The 18,798-nt window shown below is 36.3% G+C and overlaps 1 protein-coding gene across 5 annotated transcripts in view; it reads left to right on the top strand.

Moving 5' to 3' along the window:
* Window positions 1-17,368, top strand: part of LOC126475514 (uncharacterized) — a 33,447-nt gene extending 16,079 nt beyond the window's left edge. For all 5 annotated transcript variants that reach the window (XM_050103438.1, XM_050103440.1, XM_050103437.1 and 2 more), the window contains 2 exons: window positions 8,422-8,502; window positions 8,608-17,368. In XM_050103438.1, the coding sequence (XP_049959395.1) occupies window positions 8,422-8,502; window positions 8,608-11,347 (2,821 nt within the window). In that variant the 3' untranslated portion in view covers window positions 11,348-17,368. The remainder of the gene's footprint in view (window positions 1-8,421; window positions 8,503-8,607) is intronic.
* The last annotated feature ends 1,430 nt before the right edge of the window (window positions 17,369-18,798 follow it).

Here is an 18,798-nt window from a genome sequence, read left to right as displayed (position 1 = left end):
TTTCTTCTGGTGTTATGTTCATGATGTAGGCAATTCATTTCATACAGAGTGGGGTTATTTATTATGAAGCACATCAGTGAATATATGTACTGAGATGTTGCTGTCAGTATTTCAAGTCATTTAAAAAGATTTCGACATGAGGTTCATGGGGGTACACCACAAATGATTCTTATTGCTCTTTTTTGTGCTGTGAGGATTTTCTTTGCGGCAGGTGTATTGCCCCAGAAGATGATGCCATGACACATGACTGAATGAAAATAGCCAAAGTAAGCTGACTTTGAGATGGTAATGTCATTTAAGCGTGACAAAATTCGTAAAGCAAATGTTGCCAATGTCAGCTGTTTTAGTGTTTGTAGAACGTGATGTTCCCAGTTCAGCCTACTGTCCACATATACGCCTAGGAATTTTGATAAGTGCACTTGCTTTATCATCTGATCATTCTGTGTGATAACTATTTCTTTTGGGTTTTTGTGGGTTGTCTGGAACTGGATAAAATTGATTTTTTTTTCAGGTTTATTGGAAGGGAGTTAATACTAAACCAACCTAGAACTTCTTTAAGGATGTCATTGACCTCGGATTCTAAGTCAGTTTGTTGACACATTATCCACCACAGTGCTCGTATCATCAGCGAACATTGTAAATTTACGCTGCTTATTGATGGATAAAGGCAGGTCATTAACATATATGAGGAACAGCAAGGGCCCAAGCACTGATCCCTGTGGCACTCCATGCTGCACAATTCCCCACTCAGAGTCCACTATATATTGTGATACACTATCTGAAACATCTAGAATAATCTTCTGCTTCCTATTTTCGAGGTACGATTTTAACCAGTTCCCTACAGGTCCTGTAATTCCATAATGACAGGCCTTCTTGAAGAGTATCTGGTGATCTACACAGTCGAACGCCTTTGATAGGTCGCATAAGGCACCAATTGGCAGCCTCTTGCTGTTTATAGACTCTAGAACATCATTTGTGAATGAGAAAATTGCGTTATCTATTGAAACTCCCTTTTTAAAACCAAACTGCTGACTGTTAATGATGTTCAGGTCACCAAGGTGTGCCTCAATCCTGTTGTACAGAGCTTTCTCTAGGACTTTTGAAAATGTTGTTAATAGAGAGATAGGGCGATAGTTTGAAACATTTGTAGCATCCCCTGCTTTGTACAGGGGCCTGACAACAGAGTATTTCATTCTGTCTGGAAACACTCCTTGTTGCATGGATGTGTTGCAGATGTGAGACAAAACTTCGGCCACTCCACTACAGCAAGCCTTCAACAGCTTGCTTGAAATATCGTCGATACCAGCAGAATGTTTATTTTTCAAAGACTGTATGATTTTTTTGATTTCATTGGCAGTAATGGGAAGCACACTTATTTGACTGAAAGGTTATGGAAAATTATTTTTCATTATACAGGCAGCTTTATCTACAGAACCATGGCAACCTATCTGTGTTGGGACAGTTAAAAAATGTTGGTTAAAGATTTCAGCAATTTCCTCGAGCATCACTGTAGCTTATGACAACCTCAATAGCAATTACAACTATTATTTGGTTTTAGTCTTCAGTAAGCTGGCTAATTGTGTGGATATTCTCCTCAGTAACGCTGGTCATCAGGCAATTTTGGTGAGTTGCATTCTCACTGTTTCTTGTGCTTGGAAAAACTTTTTGTGCCATGTGCATGCTTGAGTCTTTCTCAGGGTATTATTCCCGAAATGTGGCACAAGTTTTTTTCAGAATTTCAGACAGTTTTGTGCCCTCTGTTGTGAGAAATTTAATCATAATGTGTTGCACAACAGATGACAGTACCTCTTGTTCTGACGTTGTGATTCTGACTAAAGAAACGGTACAACAATGTTCTAGCTGTAGAGAACAGTCACTGGAAATGAAAGCAATAATGAGCAGAGATCGTTCTGCTCTCCATTTACAAAAAGGCACATATAGCAAGAATCCTGACTTATATTTGATTCACCCTCATGTTAATCTTTTTCCGTGATGGGAGCTTTATCCAATAGTACAAAAATGGTACTTTCATACCCCATCTGTGATTTCATTTCTGTGTTTGGTTAACAGGTCAGTTAGCTTTCTGATGCCTTTATTCTTGGTCATTTCACCTATGGTATTCCTTATCTCACTACGAATCATTCACTTGCAAGATTTAACATTCTGGTGTGTCCATCTTGCAACAGCTTAATTTAGGTGGTGTGTGTTGGAGACTTCATTACCATTGTTAATAGTCTACATCATAATTTCCATTTTTGACAATACTGAGACAAAAATTGGAAACCAGCCCAGCAACAATAATGGCACAGTAAATCATCTGATGTACACATGGAGGCTGGTTAATGTTCCAGCCCCATATTTTCTCTGAATATGGACTAGATGTGGCTCACTTTCCTGTGTTTAAGAATAAGGTATTCACATGGAAGACAAATTTTGTGAGATGGAAGAATGTTAAAAAAGTTTGCTGATTTTGTTGTGTGTAGCAATGAATAATAATACCACAAACACATGTTCACATGTTCTTTTAATCTTTTCATTATAATTGACATAACAACATAAATAGAAAGAAAGAAGTTGGAAGAGGTGTAGTGATTATTAAATCTTAATGAAACCATCAGCTTACAGAAATAAGTGGAGCATTGATTGTAACTAAATATGAATACTTTTCAAAATTTTCCATGTGATAAATGAAAATGTATTACTCATTAATTAAAAGCCGGAATTTAAATTGTAGCATATATTTTCATGCTCAATGCTCTTGTTTTCTGACAAAAAATTACAATTTTACTGATCTGAAAATCTGTTTTATCTTTACACTTCACTCTATTCATTTCAGTTTCTACATCTACACCCATATTCTGCAACCACTGTCAAGTGCATTGCAGAGAATGCCTCCCATTATACCACATACACATTCTCTCTGAAAGTATTCTTTTGTTTGCGTGCAACTTTTGAAATTTATCCTACTCTCTTAACCTGCAGTGGGCTGACTAAGAGAGGGTGATACAATGGGTATAATTTGATGTAGTCAGAAAAGCTTTCAACTTAAAGTAAAACATAAGTTACCATAGGAATGTTCTTCATAACTTTATTTGAATATCAGACCTTTAACTGCTATAAATTAAAATTGAAACAAATGAGCCCTCGGTCACTATTATTTTTAGTCTTGTTGACCAGGTTTCAACACTTCTAACAGTGCCTTCATCAGAATTAAAACAATTAAAATGGCCTATAACATAGTTACAAATTTATAAGAAAAGACATTTTTATATAAAAAGTGTAAGTAGTGACTAACAATAAAAGACAGAGACAGTACTTACATGTCACATATAAAATAATTAACAGGCAACGTGACATGTAAGTACTGCCTCTGTCTTTTATTGTTAGTCAGTACCTACACTTTTTATATAAAAATGTCTTTTCCTATAAATTTGTAACTATGTTATAGGCCATTTTAATTGTTTTAATTCTGATGAAGGCACTTTTAGAAGTGTTGAAATTTGATCAACAAGACTAAAAATAATAGTGACCGAGGGCTCATTTGTTTCAATTTTAATTTAGAAACAGTCACTGAACCAAGCAGCCTTGTTTAAAACTTTGCTATAAATTATTTGGCTTATAGGATAAGTCTGCAGTTGTATGATAAGTAACTGGTTTTATGTTTCACCCATTCCTCTGCCTTTTTATTGAATGCCCATTGTTCTGTAAAAATGAAAGTAAATCTTCCTCAAATAAGATAATCACCTTCAGTAATATAATCACAAAATTGAGCTTAGAAACAGAGACTGAACTGCTCAAAGAGTTTGCACCATTTGAACATCTGTGGGTTTAGACTGATGGGCTGTAGGGGTTGCAAGAATAAGCCTTATGGTTGTAGAAAAAGAAATAACTTTACTATGAAATAAAAAAATAAAGTCAGTCTGTTCAAAAGTGTTCATATTCGCAAACCTGTGAAATCAAAATCTGCTGCTGGGTAGTATTGTGTGCCATGCTGCTCCACCTCATGAATTTCAATGTGCTTTGGTCCTCATTACCATGCTGTCTGCAAGGTGGTTGAGATGTTATTGCTCAGGCTTGTCCCACTCTTTGACGGTAGTTATCCAGCAGTTATGTAGTGTGCAAGAAGGGTTCCAGCAATAACACACTACAAGTTTCAACTGATCCCAAGCATTGTCAATCATGTTTATGTCAACACATACCTCATGTTATTCCAGTCAGTTGATTCGTGCCTACTGAAGGGATATGTAAGGAGGGCATGGTACACTTATGCATTATCATCTTGAAAGATGAGCCCATCACCAAAACATTGACTGTACACCTGGGCATTATGTTGTAATATCCTGTTCGAGTACTGCACAGTCCTCAATTTAACTTTGTTAGCAGTGAGTGGTGCCTGGCCCAAAACATGGTTTAGGAAAATCACTGAAAACCTGCATTTGGATGGTGGAACAGGGATTTGAACAGCTGTACTGAATGAGGGTCTATTGTTTTACCACTGCCCATCCTTCCTTGGTAAAACTGCCAAGTAAGTGCCTTGGTTTTAAGACCATTTTCACTGAATGAAGAAATATTTTCAGATAAGTAGTGAAATTCAGACAAGGTATAATTTCTTGTACAATACACTGAAAACAGATTTGGAAATATTTTGGTGAAAGGCTGGTGACAAGGAGCCATTCTTTTCAGAAAAATCCTAAAGAATGTTATTCAGTTTGATACAACATAATGGTGTGAGAATAAATAATTGACTACTAGCAATGAGGACAAAAGTGGGAATCCATATGGACTGAATACAAATAGGACCATTAGAAATAGGTAGTCCCAATAGTCTCATAGATTTATTATTCTTTTTGTCCATAAATTTGAGAAATGATAAAAATATATTTATTTTGACTGTATTTAAGCAAGACTTTGCAAATTAATCAACATTGTGTCCATTCATATTTCAAACTGATACTTTCATTATTATGTTTTTATGTAACACACATTAAAATAGACCAAAATAACTTATATAAACAGAGATACTGCAGAAAATTAGTTTTTGTTAAAAGGACTCAGTCTATGTAAGAAATTAGTGTTAAAATTCTCATCTGGGCACCACTATTTAGGTTTGCCATTTTTCCCTAAATTCTTCATGCTAAATATTAAGGAGTTCCCTTCAATGGAGCAGTGGTTTATTTTCTTCTCCCCATCCTTATCCAGTCCACACTAATATTCCATCTCCAATATTCTGTCTTCCATCCAATGTGAAAACTTGAACATGTTATTTTGAATACAGTGTAAATGTTACAGAATTGATGAGACAAAAAAAGAAGATATTGATGATGGAGAAGGATAGATAATCAGATTTTCCTTTACCAAACTTTCATGTTCCTACAACAACAGCCATACCAAATAGATATAACATATGTAGTATTGGTTAAAAACAGTCTTGGTTGCTATTGCAACCGGGTTCAAACAGTCTTGGTTGCAATAGCAACCAAGACTGTTTTTAACCAATTCTGTTAAGCACAGGTTTGCTGTTATGCTGCATATGGACTGGAAGAATTTCTATATAACATATGAGTATTTTTGGAAGAAAGGACATGATACATTTCACATGATTAGAGAGATCTGAGCTGCTATGGAGCTATACTGAGAAATCTTTCTATCATCTATGAGCCAACAGGAAAAGTGGAAATTATGTTGGCGTAACATCCACCACAAACTAATTCATGGCTTGCACAGTAGGTTACACATTTAGATAAGTCCACAACTCATGGTCTAGTGGCTATTGTTGCTGCCTCTGGGTCACAGGGTCCCGGGTTCAATTTCTGACTGTATTGGGGATTTTCTCTGCCCAGGGACTGTGTGCTTTCCTCATCATTTCTTCATCATTCATGAAAGTGGCTAGATTGGACTGTGTAAAGATTGGGACATTGTATGGGCACTGATGACTGTGCAGTTGAGCACAAACGAAACATCATCATCACCACATTTAGGTAATTTATACACCGCTATTACTGAAGTGATATGTTTTGGTATTGATTGTCTTGAGGTTAAAATATGTTTCTATAGCCATTTGGGAATGTATATATTACATTTGTATAAATGCACTGCCTGACAAAAAGCAAGCATCCTGAAGACACCATCAGATGTCAATGTAACATCATATGCATGCATACCATCAGCAGGCATGTAAATGATTAGAATTGCAAATCTCTATGACAGATAGAAAAACCTTCTCAGTTCATTAGTGCTGTTCATTTTTAGTGTTGTTATCAGGTCTGGGTGGGTATTTAAGGGGCATGAGCAGCATCAGATTTTGAGTGATCACTGTCAAGGACACATGGATGCCACATGCTCATGTAAGACAGTGTTGTCAGCCCCTGACAGAGTTTCAGGCTGCGGGTCTCCATTACATCGGCTGGTTGAATTGTGCAATATTCAGATTTGTGGGGCATTTGTATGTGACAGTGACCCAATGTTGGACTGGATGGGAATGTGAGGGCACATATATTCATCACTAAGGTTTCGATCAAAGACGTATGAGAACCATACATGAAGTTCACTGAATTGTGCAATGGACATATTGTACCCCCTTGACATCTGTGCCTGCCACCCAAGAACAAGTAATTGACTCCCTACAGCATTTAGTGTCATCCCACATTATTTATTTATTTATTATTAAGATTATCAGCAGCTGGACTAAGGAATTATTACTATCCCATGCATAGGCTGCTGTTATCACCACAGATGGCTGCTTTTGGAGTGGTGCCGTGACCAGGAAGCATGGACTGTTGATAAATGACATTGCATTGTGTTCAGCAATGAACTGCAGTTCCACACCACCCTGAATGGCCATTGTCGTTGGGTATGGTGGCACATGGTCAGAGGTCCTTTTCTTCCAATGTTTTGGAGAGGATCCATGGTGTTACTCATTGCGTAATAGTGTGGGCACGCCTGGGTATGACTTAAGGTCATGGCTGGTAGTGACTGGGGGAACTCTAACACTGACAGGACAGCTGTATGTTATGGACATCCTGTGTTTTCATGTGTTACATCTCAAGTTACAGTATCATGGCACTCTTTTTCTACGGGACAATGATCATCCACATATGACATGTGTGTATGAACTGCCTGCCTGATGTTGAGGTACTCAAGTGACTAGCAAGATCCTCAGATCTGTTACATGAGAGCTTTCATCTCAGACATCTTTTCTGTCCCTGTGCCAGGATCCAGGATATCAAAGGCCATTTACAACTGTTTTAGAATAGCTTGCCTATGAAGAGGAAACAATTTTCATGGCACTCTTCCAAACCAAATCAGTGCTTTGCATCCAGGTCAGAGGTGGTGCAACATCATACTGCTAAGTGGGCTTATACAGACTCAGTATTATACTCACTGAAATAACATCACATATCCTCTCAACTCAAGAATTTTCATTTCATTTCCACCTCCCTTTCTGAGTGCTTCAGACATTAGTTGAGTCCATGCAACGACATGTTGTGGCACTTCTGCTTAAATAATGGAAAATCTGGATTTACTTACCAGTATGAATTAGTAGTGATTGTAACTCTCCCATAGAGGAGGTGCTGAGTGGCAGACAGGCATATTTAAAAGCAGACTTTTGAAAAATATCAGTTTTTGCACAAAATCCTTCATCAGACAAGAACCAAACACAGCACATACACACATGCACAACTCACAAATACATGGATACTGTCATCTTTGGGCACTGTGGCACCACTACGCCCAGGGACAGCAGTAGACTTCTGTGTGTGTGTGTGTGTGTGTGTGTGTGTGTATGTGTGTGTATGTGTGTGTGTGTGTGTGAGAGAGAGAGAGAGTTGTGCGTGTAAGAATGTGTGTGTTTGTGTATGTTTTTCTCACTGATGAAGGACTTTGTCTAACTGTCTACTTTTAAATGTGCCTGTCCATAGCACAATACCTACTCTTTGTGGTGAGTAGCAATCTACACTAATTCATATCATTATTTCATTTGTGCTTGAAATCATATTAAAATAAAAGCAAGTATTTTAAGATATCCCAATACTTGTTCTACACAAATATGACTGCATGATATTCACTGAAATGCCAAAGCAACTGGTATAGGCATGCGCATTCAAATACAGAAACTACTTGAGACATTAGTCGAGTCCATGCCATGTCATGTTGTGGCTGCCTACATGATATCAGCCAAGTGTACCACTTTCTTTGGCTCTTGAGTGTATGTTTTCTTAAAGATGAAAGTGGCTGGTATCCAGATGTTTTATATTGGGATTATTATGTCATACTTAACATATAAAAATATTATGCATCACAAGCATTAGTTTTAATTTGTAATAATATTTAACTTATTTTGAAATCATACTTGTGTTTACTTCAACTCATGATCTTTTTGGCTATATAAATATTCATTAGACTTGTTTTTTCTTTTTCCAGAGATGATACTGGGAGTCAAAATTCAGTTCCTGTATCCACATCTACTTGTTTGCCCAATCCCGGAGAAAGAGGCAGAGGAAGGTACAGTATCTGTTCATTTTGATTTTGAATTATTGTGGATTGTAACTGCAAACTGGCAGAAGCATTTTGTTTATATGTTGCGATAATTTCTTTGTTTTACTTCAGGGGACGACGCAGATCTCGCTGGAAGCTCAAATTCCATCACCAGGCTCTTCCACCAGAATATCTGGACCACTATGAAGCTGCAATGGCTCAGCAGGATGCAGCTGCTGCAAAATCTGCCCAGAGCAAGCAGCAACGTCCAGTTCCTCCCCTTGTCCCACGCCGCCCCCCTGTCATCAAGCGGGAACCTGAGGGTCAGTGTACATCGACTTCCCCACTGACTGCTGCAGCTACTGCAATTGAAAGACTGCATATAGTAGCAGCACCTAGTGATATATCTGGCAAAACCTATATGGATTTTCAACATAGAACTGAAGACAGTGTAATTACTGAAACATCTCCTAGATTTGCAAGACATAATGTCAACAGAAACAGTGAAAGGTGTGTTCCACCAAAAGGACTTTTGGGAAGCCTTTTAGCAAACACTGATAGTTGCCTCCTTGCAGATACAGGAATCAACAAATCATCTTGTGAGAGTGACCACAGAAGATCATCAGTCATCATATCATCTGTATCAAGTGGAACTGATGTGAACAGCAACAGCTGCTTAAACCATTCTACAGCATCAAGTGCAAATGTATGTTCTAACACTGCAAATAAGGTAATGAACTATCAGGACCTGCCATATATGGGAGAAATAACTCTTGACAACATGAAGCCACGGAGAGGAAGAAAACCAAAGAAAGCTGACATATGCCATTTAATTTACAAGAATTATGGCACTGTTTTTCCTGGCATGACTGCAAAGGCTGTTGCAGATACTACTGAAGAGTGGCATGGAAGACAGTTAAATCAGCCTGAACCAGTCATATGTAACACATCCACTGATGTCACAGCTGGTACCAGTGTTGCACATGACTCATCATTTTTAAGGGCTAAGAATGGAATTCTTGAATCTTTTAAGGCCAATGTACCACTCAATCACAGTGATGTGCAGAACAGGATTATCAGCAGTTTACTGGAAAAGCGACTGACAGCTGTGTCACATGACCCTAATCGAGGAACTACAGTAAGTGCAGATTATTTACGTAATGTTGGTAAAGTGGAATCTCGTGTTGACACAGAGAATTGGGACAAAGCCCAAGGGACTTCAGTATTAGGTGAGGATGAGGAACCACTGAATCTTTGCATGAAAGACTTGAATCAGCTAAAAATTAGACTGTTAAGGAAACATGACAATTTTTATGAGTCCAGAACCAGTGAAGCTACCACAGTAAAAAGTGAACCCCCATCACCGAGTGAGGCGGACCACACAGAAGAAAGTGAATCTCTGCTTGATGACTTTCCCAGTGAGTGTGTGATTGCAAATAGTGAGCCCAAAGTCATGCTTTCTGCAACACCGGATAATGAAGGTGTACAAGAAGGTTTAAGTATGTTTCCTCCTTCAGTGTGTCCAAATCCGTCCTCAGTGTCAGTATTTCCATTTGATCCTAACAGTGCTGTCATTCCACCTATGCCTTCTGGATATGTGTACTGGCCAAGTACAGGAGTCTTTGTGCATCCAATGGCTCTTCAGTCACAACTTCTATATTACCAGAAGTTAGGCGCAATACCCATAGTGCCTATTGCTCCAGAGCAGAGTCAAGGGTTTGTCCAATCACCTTTGCCATCAGTAAACATTTTGCCACAGGTCACTGCAACACCATCTCCTACCCAAACAAATCCTACCAAAATTGTTCCTGGGAAAGACCCTAAGTCAACACACAGTAAAACTGTGATTCCTAAAGCATTTTCAATGATGGTAGAAGCCAATCATAAAAATTCTACTAATTCCACACCCACATTGTCTGAAACCAGTTTTACTAGGATGAAGCGACTGGCACCATTGGGCAACCCTCCAGCCTCTGGAGCTCCAACAAAAAAGAAACGCTCTGCAATTTTCATTCCACCCATGCCAAGTGAAAATAGTACTAACCCCACAACTGAAGTCAGCATATGCAAATTCAAGTTTACAGGAGGGGCTAAACCAAGCCTTCAAGAAAAGAAAATGCTTTCTGTAGATTCTGGAGGTAATTTTCGTTACTACAGTGGAACAGGTGATAAATCTATGAGAGGGTATGAATTCTTTCCAAGAGAATCACTTCAACAATCAAGTGCAGCATCATCATCGTCTCCATCTGAGAATTTTCTTACAGCTGCTTCAACCATGAGTGGAGGTGACAGAAATATCCCTGTGAAAGATAATCACACGCAAGGAATTTTTCCACTAGACAGTTCAAGAACTCATGTTCAGCAATTTCCAGTGTGTAATGATATGCTAACAAGAGAACTGCAGAATGCTAATGTACTGAATAGGACTTCTGAACAAAGTGGGGCTCATTTCAGTACTGCACACAGCACTGATCATATCTTCAGGCCTGCAGATGTCGGTGAGGAAAATTCTTCACAATATCATTTATCACGTCGCAAACGGAAAACAAGAAAGTCTTTGGCTCGAGAAAAGTTGGAGCAGACATTTAAGGAAAAAGGATTTCTTATACAGACTCAACAGTTGGAATCTGCAGAAGGAGCCACCTACTGCAAATTCAGGCAGTTGAGAAAATTCACTCGTTACCTTTTTCGCTCATGGAAAGATTATTTACCAGGTAATGTTCGTGAGATGTCCATTGCAGCAGGTGTATCAGGAGTTGATGGTTCCCCACATCAGAGTCCTGAAGGAGCAGTATCAGAAGGAGAACTGTCTTCTAGTAGTCGTTCCTCACCAGCTACACAAGACCCTCCTGAACAGCCTCCAGTTGACTAATTTTCTGCTCATGAATCATGTAAATCTGTATATAAATTTATTCAGATTTTTGTAAATATGTAAAACTTCATAAACATTTGGAACACTTATTGATATCATGTCATTTCACCTCGTAGGCAACAAAAAACTGAATTTACTGTATTTCATCTCTTCTCATCTTTATCTGTGTTGTTGAAGAGTTAATATTTTATTTTTGTGAGTCATTGTCCATTGTTTTGTTTTTTCAGTGAAGCTGTTTAGTTCCTTGTTTACAATCTGAAGAACTGTTGTTACATTTGTAACTGAGATTAGTTAAGTTGGGCACTTTAATATATGATTCAGAAACACGAGTAACTTAAAATGCTGCTGTATAAAATGTGACGTGTGGAGCAATAACAGAAAACAAAAATATGGCCTGTACAGTGTTCACTAGCCTTATGGATAATATCAATTCATTTACACTATTGTGTTAATTTAAGAAGGCAACAATTGTAAAATTAATTAATTTTTCATGTTAAAAGAAATCTATTTATTATTGTTCTGTAAAATAGATAAACAAAGTATTACACAATTATGAAAAAGGCTGTGAAATTTATTGCCATGTAAACTGTCTACAGTTCTTTCTCTTAGAATGTAGTCAGTTAATGTGTTTAAAACAATTATTTCATAGTGACTGAGTAACAGAAACAGCTTTTCTTTCTTTACCATGTCAGAATGATTAATTTTTAATCAGTTACATAGGTTTTTTAAAATTTGTAATGCTTAGTTCAGATTGCTGCAATTACCGCCTTTTTCTTCCAGAGTCATCACTCATGTTCATGCGTGTTTCCTTACAAGTAGGAAAGTGGTCTGTTTTGCTTGTTTTTGTAATAGTATGTTTGTGGACTTCATTAAGTTACAGTGATTGCATTTGGTTTCAGTCTTAACGATTGTGTGTGCACTGATTAGAGAGGCTAAGTGAATGTCTCCTTAATTTTGATCTCCAACTGCATTTCAAGATTGTTTCTAGGTTCAAGAGCTTTAAATGGTAGACACACGATAAAGTGTCATGTAAATATGTTATACCAAAGACCATAAAATTTAATTTTTATGATTTCAAATGTTAATGTTGAAATATAAATCAATAACACATACTTATGCTTCTCCATTCTTTTGTTTGGGTGGACATCTTTACATGGACATAATCCATAACAAACTATTACACATGAACCATATAATGGGAAAAATTTCTAGAAGTTATCATACTCGTAGTTATGTAATATTGATGAATAAACAGCTGTCATCATTGTATATACTATCAGACTGCACAGTAATATGACATAGCAAAAATTTGACATGGCAGGTTCTCAGAATAGAATATTTCACCTGTAATGCAGTTTACAGTAATGGAAATTACAAAATGTGGTGAATAGACAATACATTATAGCACAGAAAAGCACACATGCATGTAACTGTGGCAACACTGTTGAGGCTGCAGAGTTTGTGTGTGTGTGTGTGTGTGTGTGTGTGTGTGTGTGTGTGTGTGTGTGTGTGTGCTGTTATGTTTAGCAGCTTTCTGCCCTCATTTCCCAAAATAATTCAACATTTAATAAAAATATCTTTAATGTTTTAACACCTTTTATGAGCCTAAAGTGTAAGAGAATATTGTGATCATATGGAACAGATGTATGTGAGGTCATTGTCACAAACCATTTGTATGACTGTCACTATTACTATCTTTTAAAATCATATTTTTTACACAATCAGTTGTTACTTCAATACTCATTTGACCAAACAGAGTAAATGTGTAAATGCATGAAAACACAAGTAGTCAAATAAATTTTAGTAGGCTGGGCCCAACTTAATTACAGTGCAGTAATTTATGGCACATTTTTAATGTTTGAACATCTCCCTCTCCCTAAACTGTTTATTGAATATATAAAGTGAAATAACTATTTGAAATTAGAAGTGCCTCTGTAGCTTTACAATGCAGTACTGTACCGTACTCAAGTGACTTTCCTTGGGATGCATTCTCTGGCTCCTTCCTTGACTAAATCAGCTCAAAGGGGTTAATAATTAAAACTTATAGCCTATTCACAACTAGTATATGTTGCTTCTTATGGCTGCAAGGCATAATTGCACTTAATCGTAATAAATGTTGCTGTGTTTGTAGATTATATCATAAAACAATCTTTCAGGAGATCTTTTCAGAAATGAATTACAAATTGCATATCAGTACATGAAAGTTACAAGTAAGCTTTTACAATATTATATTTATATATCACCTCTGTGGCACAGTGAGATAAATCCACCGTTACTTATAGGAAAGTGACTTACAATCAATATTTTGCTCTACGGTCTCAATAAACAGATAAATTCTTGCAGTTAAGATGTTGCATTTAGTTAAGTTGTGCTTGTCAGTTTTGTCACAGTGATTTACAGCTACAAGAATATGACTATCACTACTAAATTTTTCAAGTTGTTTATCCATATCAGCCATTTATTACAAGGATATAATCATTACATATCAATCTGTTCAAGCTCACTTACATAAGATTGCATTTATTGTCTGTTACTTTCATGATGCTGTTGTAGAAAGCTTTTATTTTGACCTCTTTGTATCATTAGTTGTACATGCACAATTCAGTTGGGTGAACTGGAAGTCAATAATAAGAATATGTTTGCCCATTCTATTATTTACAAGTATGAATTTGTATTATATACCTTCCTGTCTTGGAATTTCAAATCTAATAGATCATATCCCTCTTTTTGGATCATTGACCATTGCTATCTTTGCCTATGTTGAAGAGATATCTTGAGACACATCATGTGCATCTTTGGTTTATATGTTTCCTAATCTACCAATCATAACTGTGTTAGGAAAGACTGAAACTGTACTTCCAATCTGTACTTCATGTTTTATTTATTATGTGTATGTTATACCCTGCACCCTTTTTTGTATGTTTAGAAAAACAGTTAAGTCTTTTATACTATTTTGCCAGTGTGACGAAGTCACTAATTTATATAAGTTACAGATAACTACCCACAAAAACAAAAAACGGTACTTCTATGTACATTACAGATTTTGCTGTTCCTGGGAGTCAGTTGTCTTCACAAATCACACAAACTGTGTGAGTAAGTCTAAGAAATTTAAGGGTCCAATAAATATAATGCCTTAGTCCAGTCAGTTGGAGATGTGAATTAGTCCATTCGGTTGGAGATGCAACATACCAGAACACAAATGACAATATATTCCCACTCATGGTACTTAAGTCACATTCTACTATGATCATTCTAAAACAGAGTATTTTTGAGATTTTAAATATTATCTTTATGCATCATTGTTGTTGTTGTTGTTGTTCTTGTTGTCTTCAGTCCAAAGGCTGATCTGATGTAGCTCTCCTTGTTTTAGTCAAACTGTGCCATAAAACTCTTTTCTCATCAGTTTTATTAAGTTTTTTTCATTAACTGTCTGATCTTCAGTATTCCTCTGTAATACCAAATTTTAAAAGTTTCCTTGCCTTTTGTTTGTACTGTTTATTGTCCTCATTTTACTTTTAATCATAAGAGGTGAAATACTACCTATGTTAGCATTCTTCATATCTCCAGGTGTAACATAGACCAGTAGCTTCCCTACCACATAACCGTACTGTACTAAGTAACTTAAGACAAACATGTTTGGGACTGAAGAATAAGCAGCTGACAGAGAATTAATTTTTCTGCTATTCAGGAAACTAACAGTATTAGAGGAAGAGCAGAAACGGATCATATCTAACCTCCTTTTGTTGTTAATTCCAAAAAGTGAAAAAACAGCCCTGAAAAATTATAAGCTCCAAACAATAAAAACAGGAGTTCTGATAGAGAACAAGAAAAATGTTAAAACTGTGCAATGTCATATGTGTTCTTACCATTGTGACTATACAGGAAAGAAGCACATAAAGAATTTAATTTCAACAATATTAGCAAGACGGTAGATTGTGACTTGACTCCAAAGACCTGTTGAGTTAGAGACAGGAACAACGACAAGACTGTTACACATTCTAGTTTTCAGCAAAAGTCTTCTTCAGTAAAGAAAACACACCCACATTCTTACAAGCAAGCAAACCTCACGCACACAGTTCGCTACTGCCGGCACATCCGACCAGAGGACCATCTCCAGTCAGAGCTGCTGGTGGTAGCAGTCATGTGTGCATGAGATTGTTTGCTTATGTGAATGTATGTGTTTTCTTTGCTGATGAAGGCTTTGGCCAAAAGCTATAATGTGTAACTATCTTTTCATTGTGCATGTCTGCAACACAATGAATTATCTTTACGATGAGAAGCAACGTATGCTTTTGCTAATATTGTTGATGTTCCAGCCTAGAGTTGTCACTATTTGAAGAATTTAATCTTGTCATTCATTGTTAGATGGTAAAGGTGAAGCAGGACAGTCTCTATTCACCCTTCACACCATAACTGTTAACTGTGAATTCACCACCTGCTCATGTTATTAGTGATGAATATGTGAATGCAATAACTAACATCCTCCCCCCTCTTTCCAGAGAAAATGCTTTAGAAATCAGACTTTCAGTTTCTTACAACAATGAAGATCAAGTTCTTGAACTCAAATTATAACTTGCTCGCAGTTTTACCTTTGTATAGCTTGCGGGACTATTTTAATATCTTTTTGTCTATTTCCCACATAATCAGAGAACCTGCTTTCAATAAACAATTTTGTAACTTATGCAGTGTAGTTCAACATGTAGCTGCACTGCACTGCTGTGGCTTAATTTTTTCACGTGTGTCTTAACAGTAGCAGTTCACCTGCTTATACTTACACTTTACACTGAGATTGCTGTTGCTCTGTCAGGTACTGACCAATACACTTCGTTTGAATAGTTTAGCGTTAATGTAAGTTTGCTTTGTACAGAAATGGTATTTTGCAGTAAATACCACATTTCAAGTTAAAAATAAATTTAATACAATATACGAAAATTTAAACCATTTTTGTCTTATGCATCCATAGTACAAACTTAATTTCATTTTATTATTATAATTACCATGCTTATTTCAAAGGTAGTGAAAAAAGCGCTTTCCTCTCACAGATAATGATTATTTATTCTTTGTTATTATTGTTGTTGTTGAATTTGTTGTTACTGCTGCAGTTCCTTTTTACAAACCAACAAATAACTTATCTGTTCATGATGTTAAACTATCAAATGTGTTAACATTTATTTATTATATGTTTGAAGTGTAACACAATATTTTATTTAGTTAGTGTTGGGTTTTTAATACATTTGTCTGACAGAGAATAATGAACAGAGAATAATATGTTCTTTAAGAATCCACAGTAGAGTATGAATATTTTAAGAATGAAAAAATATAAGCTCTCTCCAAATGTGGCATTAATGTTTATTCATTTATAGGTGGAATCCAATGACTGAGACTGCACAAAAATTTGTTTTATTATAGTATGCTGCAAAATTTGAATTTGTACAGAATTTTTCAATATTTTAATCAGTATGTGTTATAAATGATGCTTGAGATACTAAACATTAGCTGCACATTTATGGTACATTTATGTCTGACTACGGCTGTTGATGTTTCTGTTCAAATAACCCAATATTGCCTAGTAAGTAATTTTAATTGGTGATAGTTTAAAATAATTTAATTGATTCCTAAAGACTGCGGACAAAATCCAAATTGTTAGTTCTTGGATGTGTAAAGTGGTATGTAATGCGTCACACTGAATGTTGTCCTATGAAAATCAGCCTCTTTTTCAGGTGAGATTGTCAATGATGTTTGTGGGTGTTTTGTTCTGTGATGACTGAACAGCACTAAAATTATCATACTTGTTCACCAGTTCAGTAGATGAGTATACTTTACCCTTTTACCAGAGTTGCATAAATAAAAATATTCATTTTCATGCTTTTGTTTGTCTTGTTACATTTGTATAAGATGTTATCACTTTTTGTATTTATAAGAGAAGAAGAGCCTGGAGTGAAAGTTTAATGAATATTAAAGATAAAAATTAAATACAAATAAATTTAAATTAAAGTCAAATTAAAGGTACAAAAGGAAAACTGTGAGCCTGTTGACCTGTTACCAACTATTAACCCTAGTAGTGTACATCCCTGAAATTGTCACACGAAGTGTACAATATATGCAAACTAACTTGACATTCAGCATGATGGCTGATGGGAGCAAACATACAGGCATTTCCCACTTACAGTTGCTCCCATCAGCCACCACAATAAGTGTCAACTTAGTCTGCATCATGGTCACAATGACCATCAATTACTCGGTGGAGAAACTGACTGAAAAATTGAATATATTGTATTGAAACTGGACTCTCTTGTACTAAACTCATTTTATTTCACCTCTCTCAGGCATTTTTTCTATCAATATTACTATTAATAAATCCATAATTCAAGACAAAGTAAAAACTGTCTTGGAAACTTTTCAGTGAAGAAAGCTGAAAGTCATCTGGCTCTAAAGACTTTGTTGGCAGTTTAATGAATTGCACACATTACATAAATATTTTGAGGTGTTCTCAGTTATTCATAAATCTGTTCATTCATTATTTCCACACTCTTGGAATACGGACTGTAGCATTAGCAGCTGGGAAGACTGAACTATTATGCACAGCTGTGCTCCAATAATAACCACTCTTACCATTGATGACTGTATTTTCTTCTTCAGTGTCTGAAGGTTCGGTAGACTGGTCAGTTTTGCCATTGACGATAACTGCTGCAGTAGCAGCAACTTCAGAATCATCTCTATCACAGAAGTCACTTTCACAATTGAGTTCTTTTAGCAGTGCTTCCCAATTATCATCTTCTGTTAGTACAATGTCATTCCCATTTGATATTTTCACATAAATTAACTTCACACTCCACGAATGAACACAATGTGTACTCCAGGGTCACAGCAACCCTTAAAAGAATAATTCTGTTAAATTAATTAAACAAAAATGTCTCACAAATTTGAACATCTGTCCTCTACTAGATAATACTCAATGCTGAATTTAGATGGTGGCAGTGGGCTGCATAAGTGCAGTGGCACATGCACAGTAACAAACAAAAAAAATCCAGTGTGAGTGGCCCTCATGTAAACTCCTAGGGTTAAATAAAACTTTTTTCCTACTTTTATCTGAATAAATGCAGAATTTTTCACTGTCTCAAGTGTAGCGCAAGATATTGTTCACAGTCTTATCAAGGAAACGATCTTTGTATTCTCTTGAAGGAACTGAACAATAAAGGCTGCAGGACAAGATAAAGATAAAATATAATAGCTGTCATCATCATAATTATTGTAATGGATAAGAAATTGATTTCAATGTGCTTGGAGAATCCTGGGAAGAATTTCAGGAAATTTAAACCTGATTTATGGATATGGTTTTAGTCAGGTTGGAGAAGCTTCTTAATTCAAAGTTAGCATGGAGTTACAACTGTAGAACTAATATAGCACTACTCTACTGCAGCCATTTTGCACTATTAGTTTGAAATTACTGT

The sequence above is a fragment of the Schistocerca serialis genome, chromosome 4, assembly GCF_023864345.2.
Source record: "Schistocerca serialis cubense isolate TAMUIC-IGC-003099 chromosome 4, iqSchSeri2.2, whole genome shotgun sequence".
Classification (NCBI taxonomy): Eukaryota; Metazoa; Arthropoda; class Insecta; order Orthoptera; family Acrididae; genus Schistocerca; species Schistocerca serialis.
This window is presented reverse-complemented; position numbering and strand designations above follow the sequence as displayed.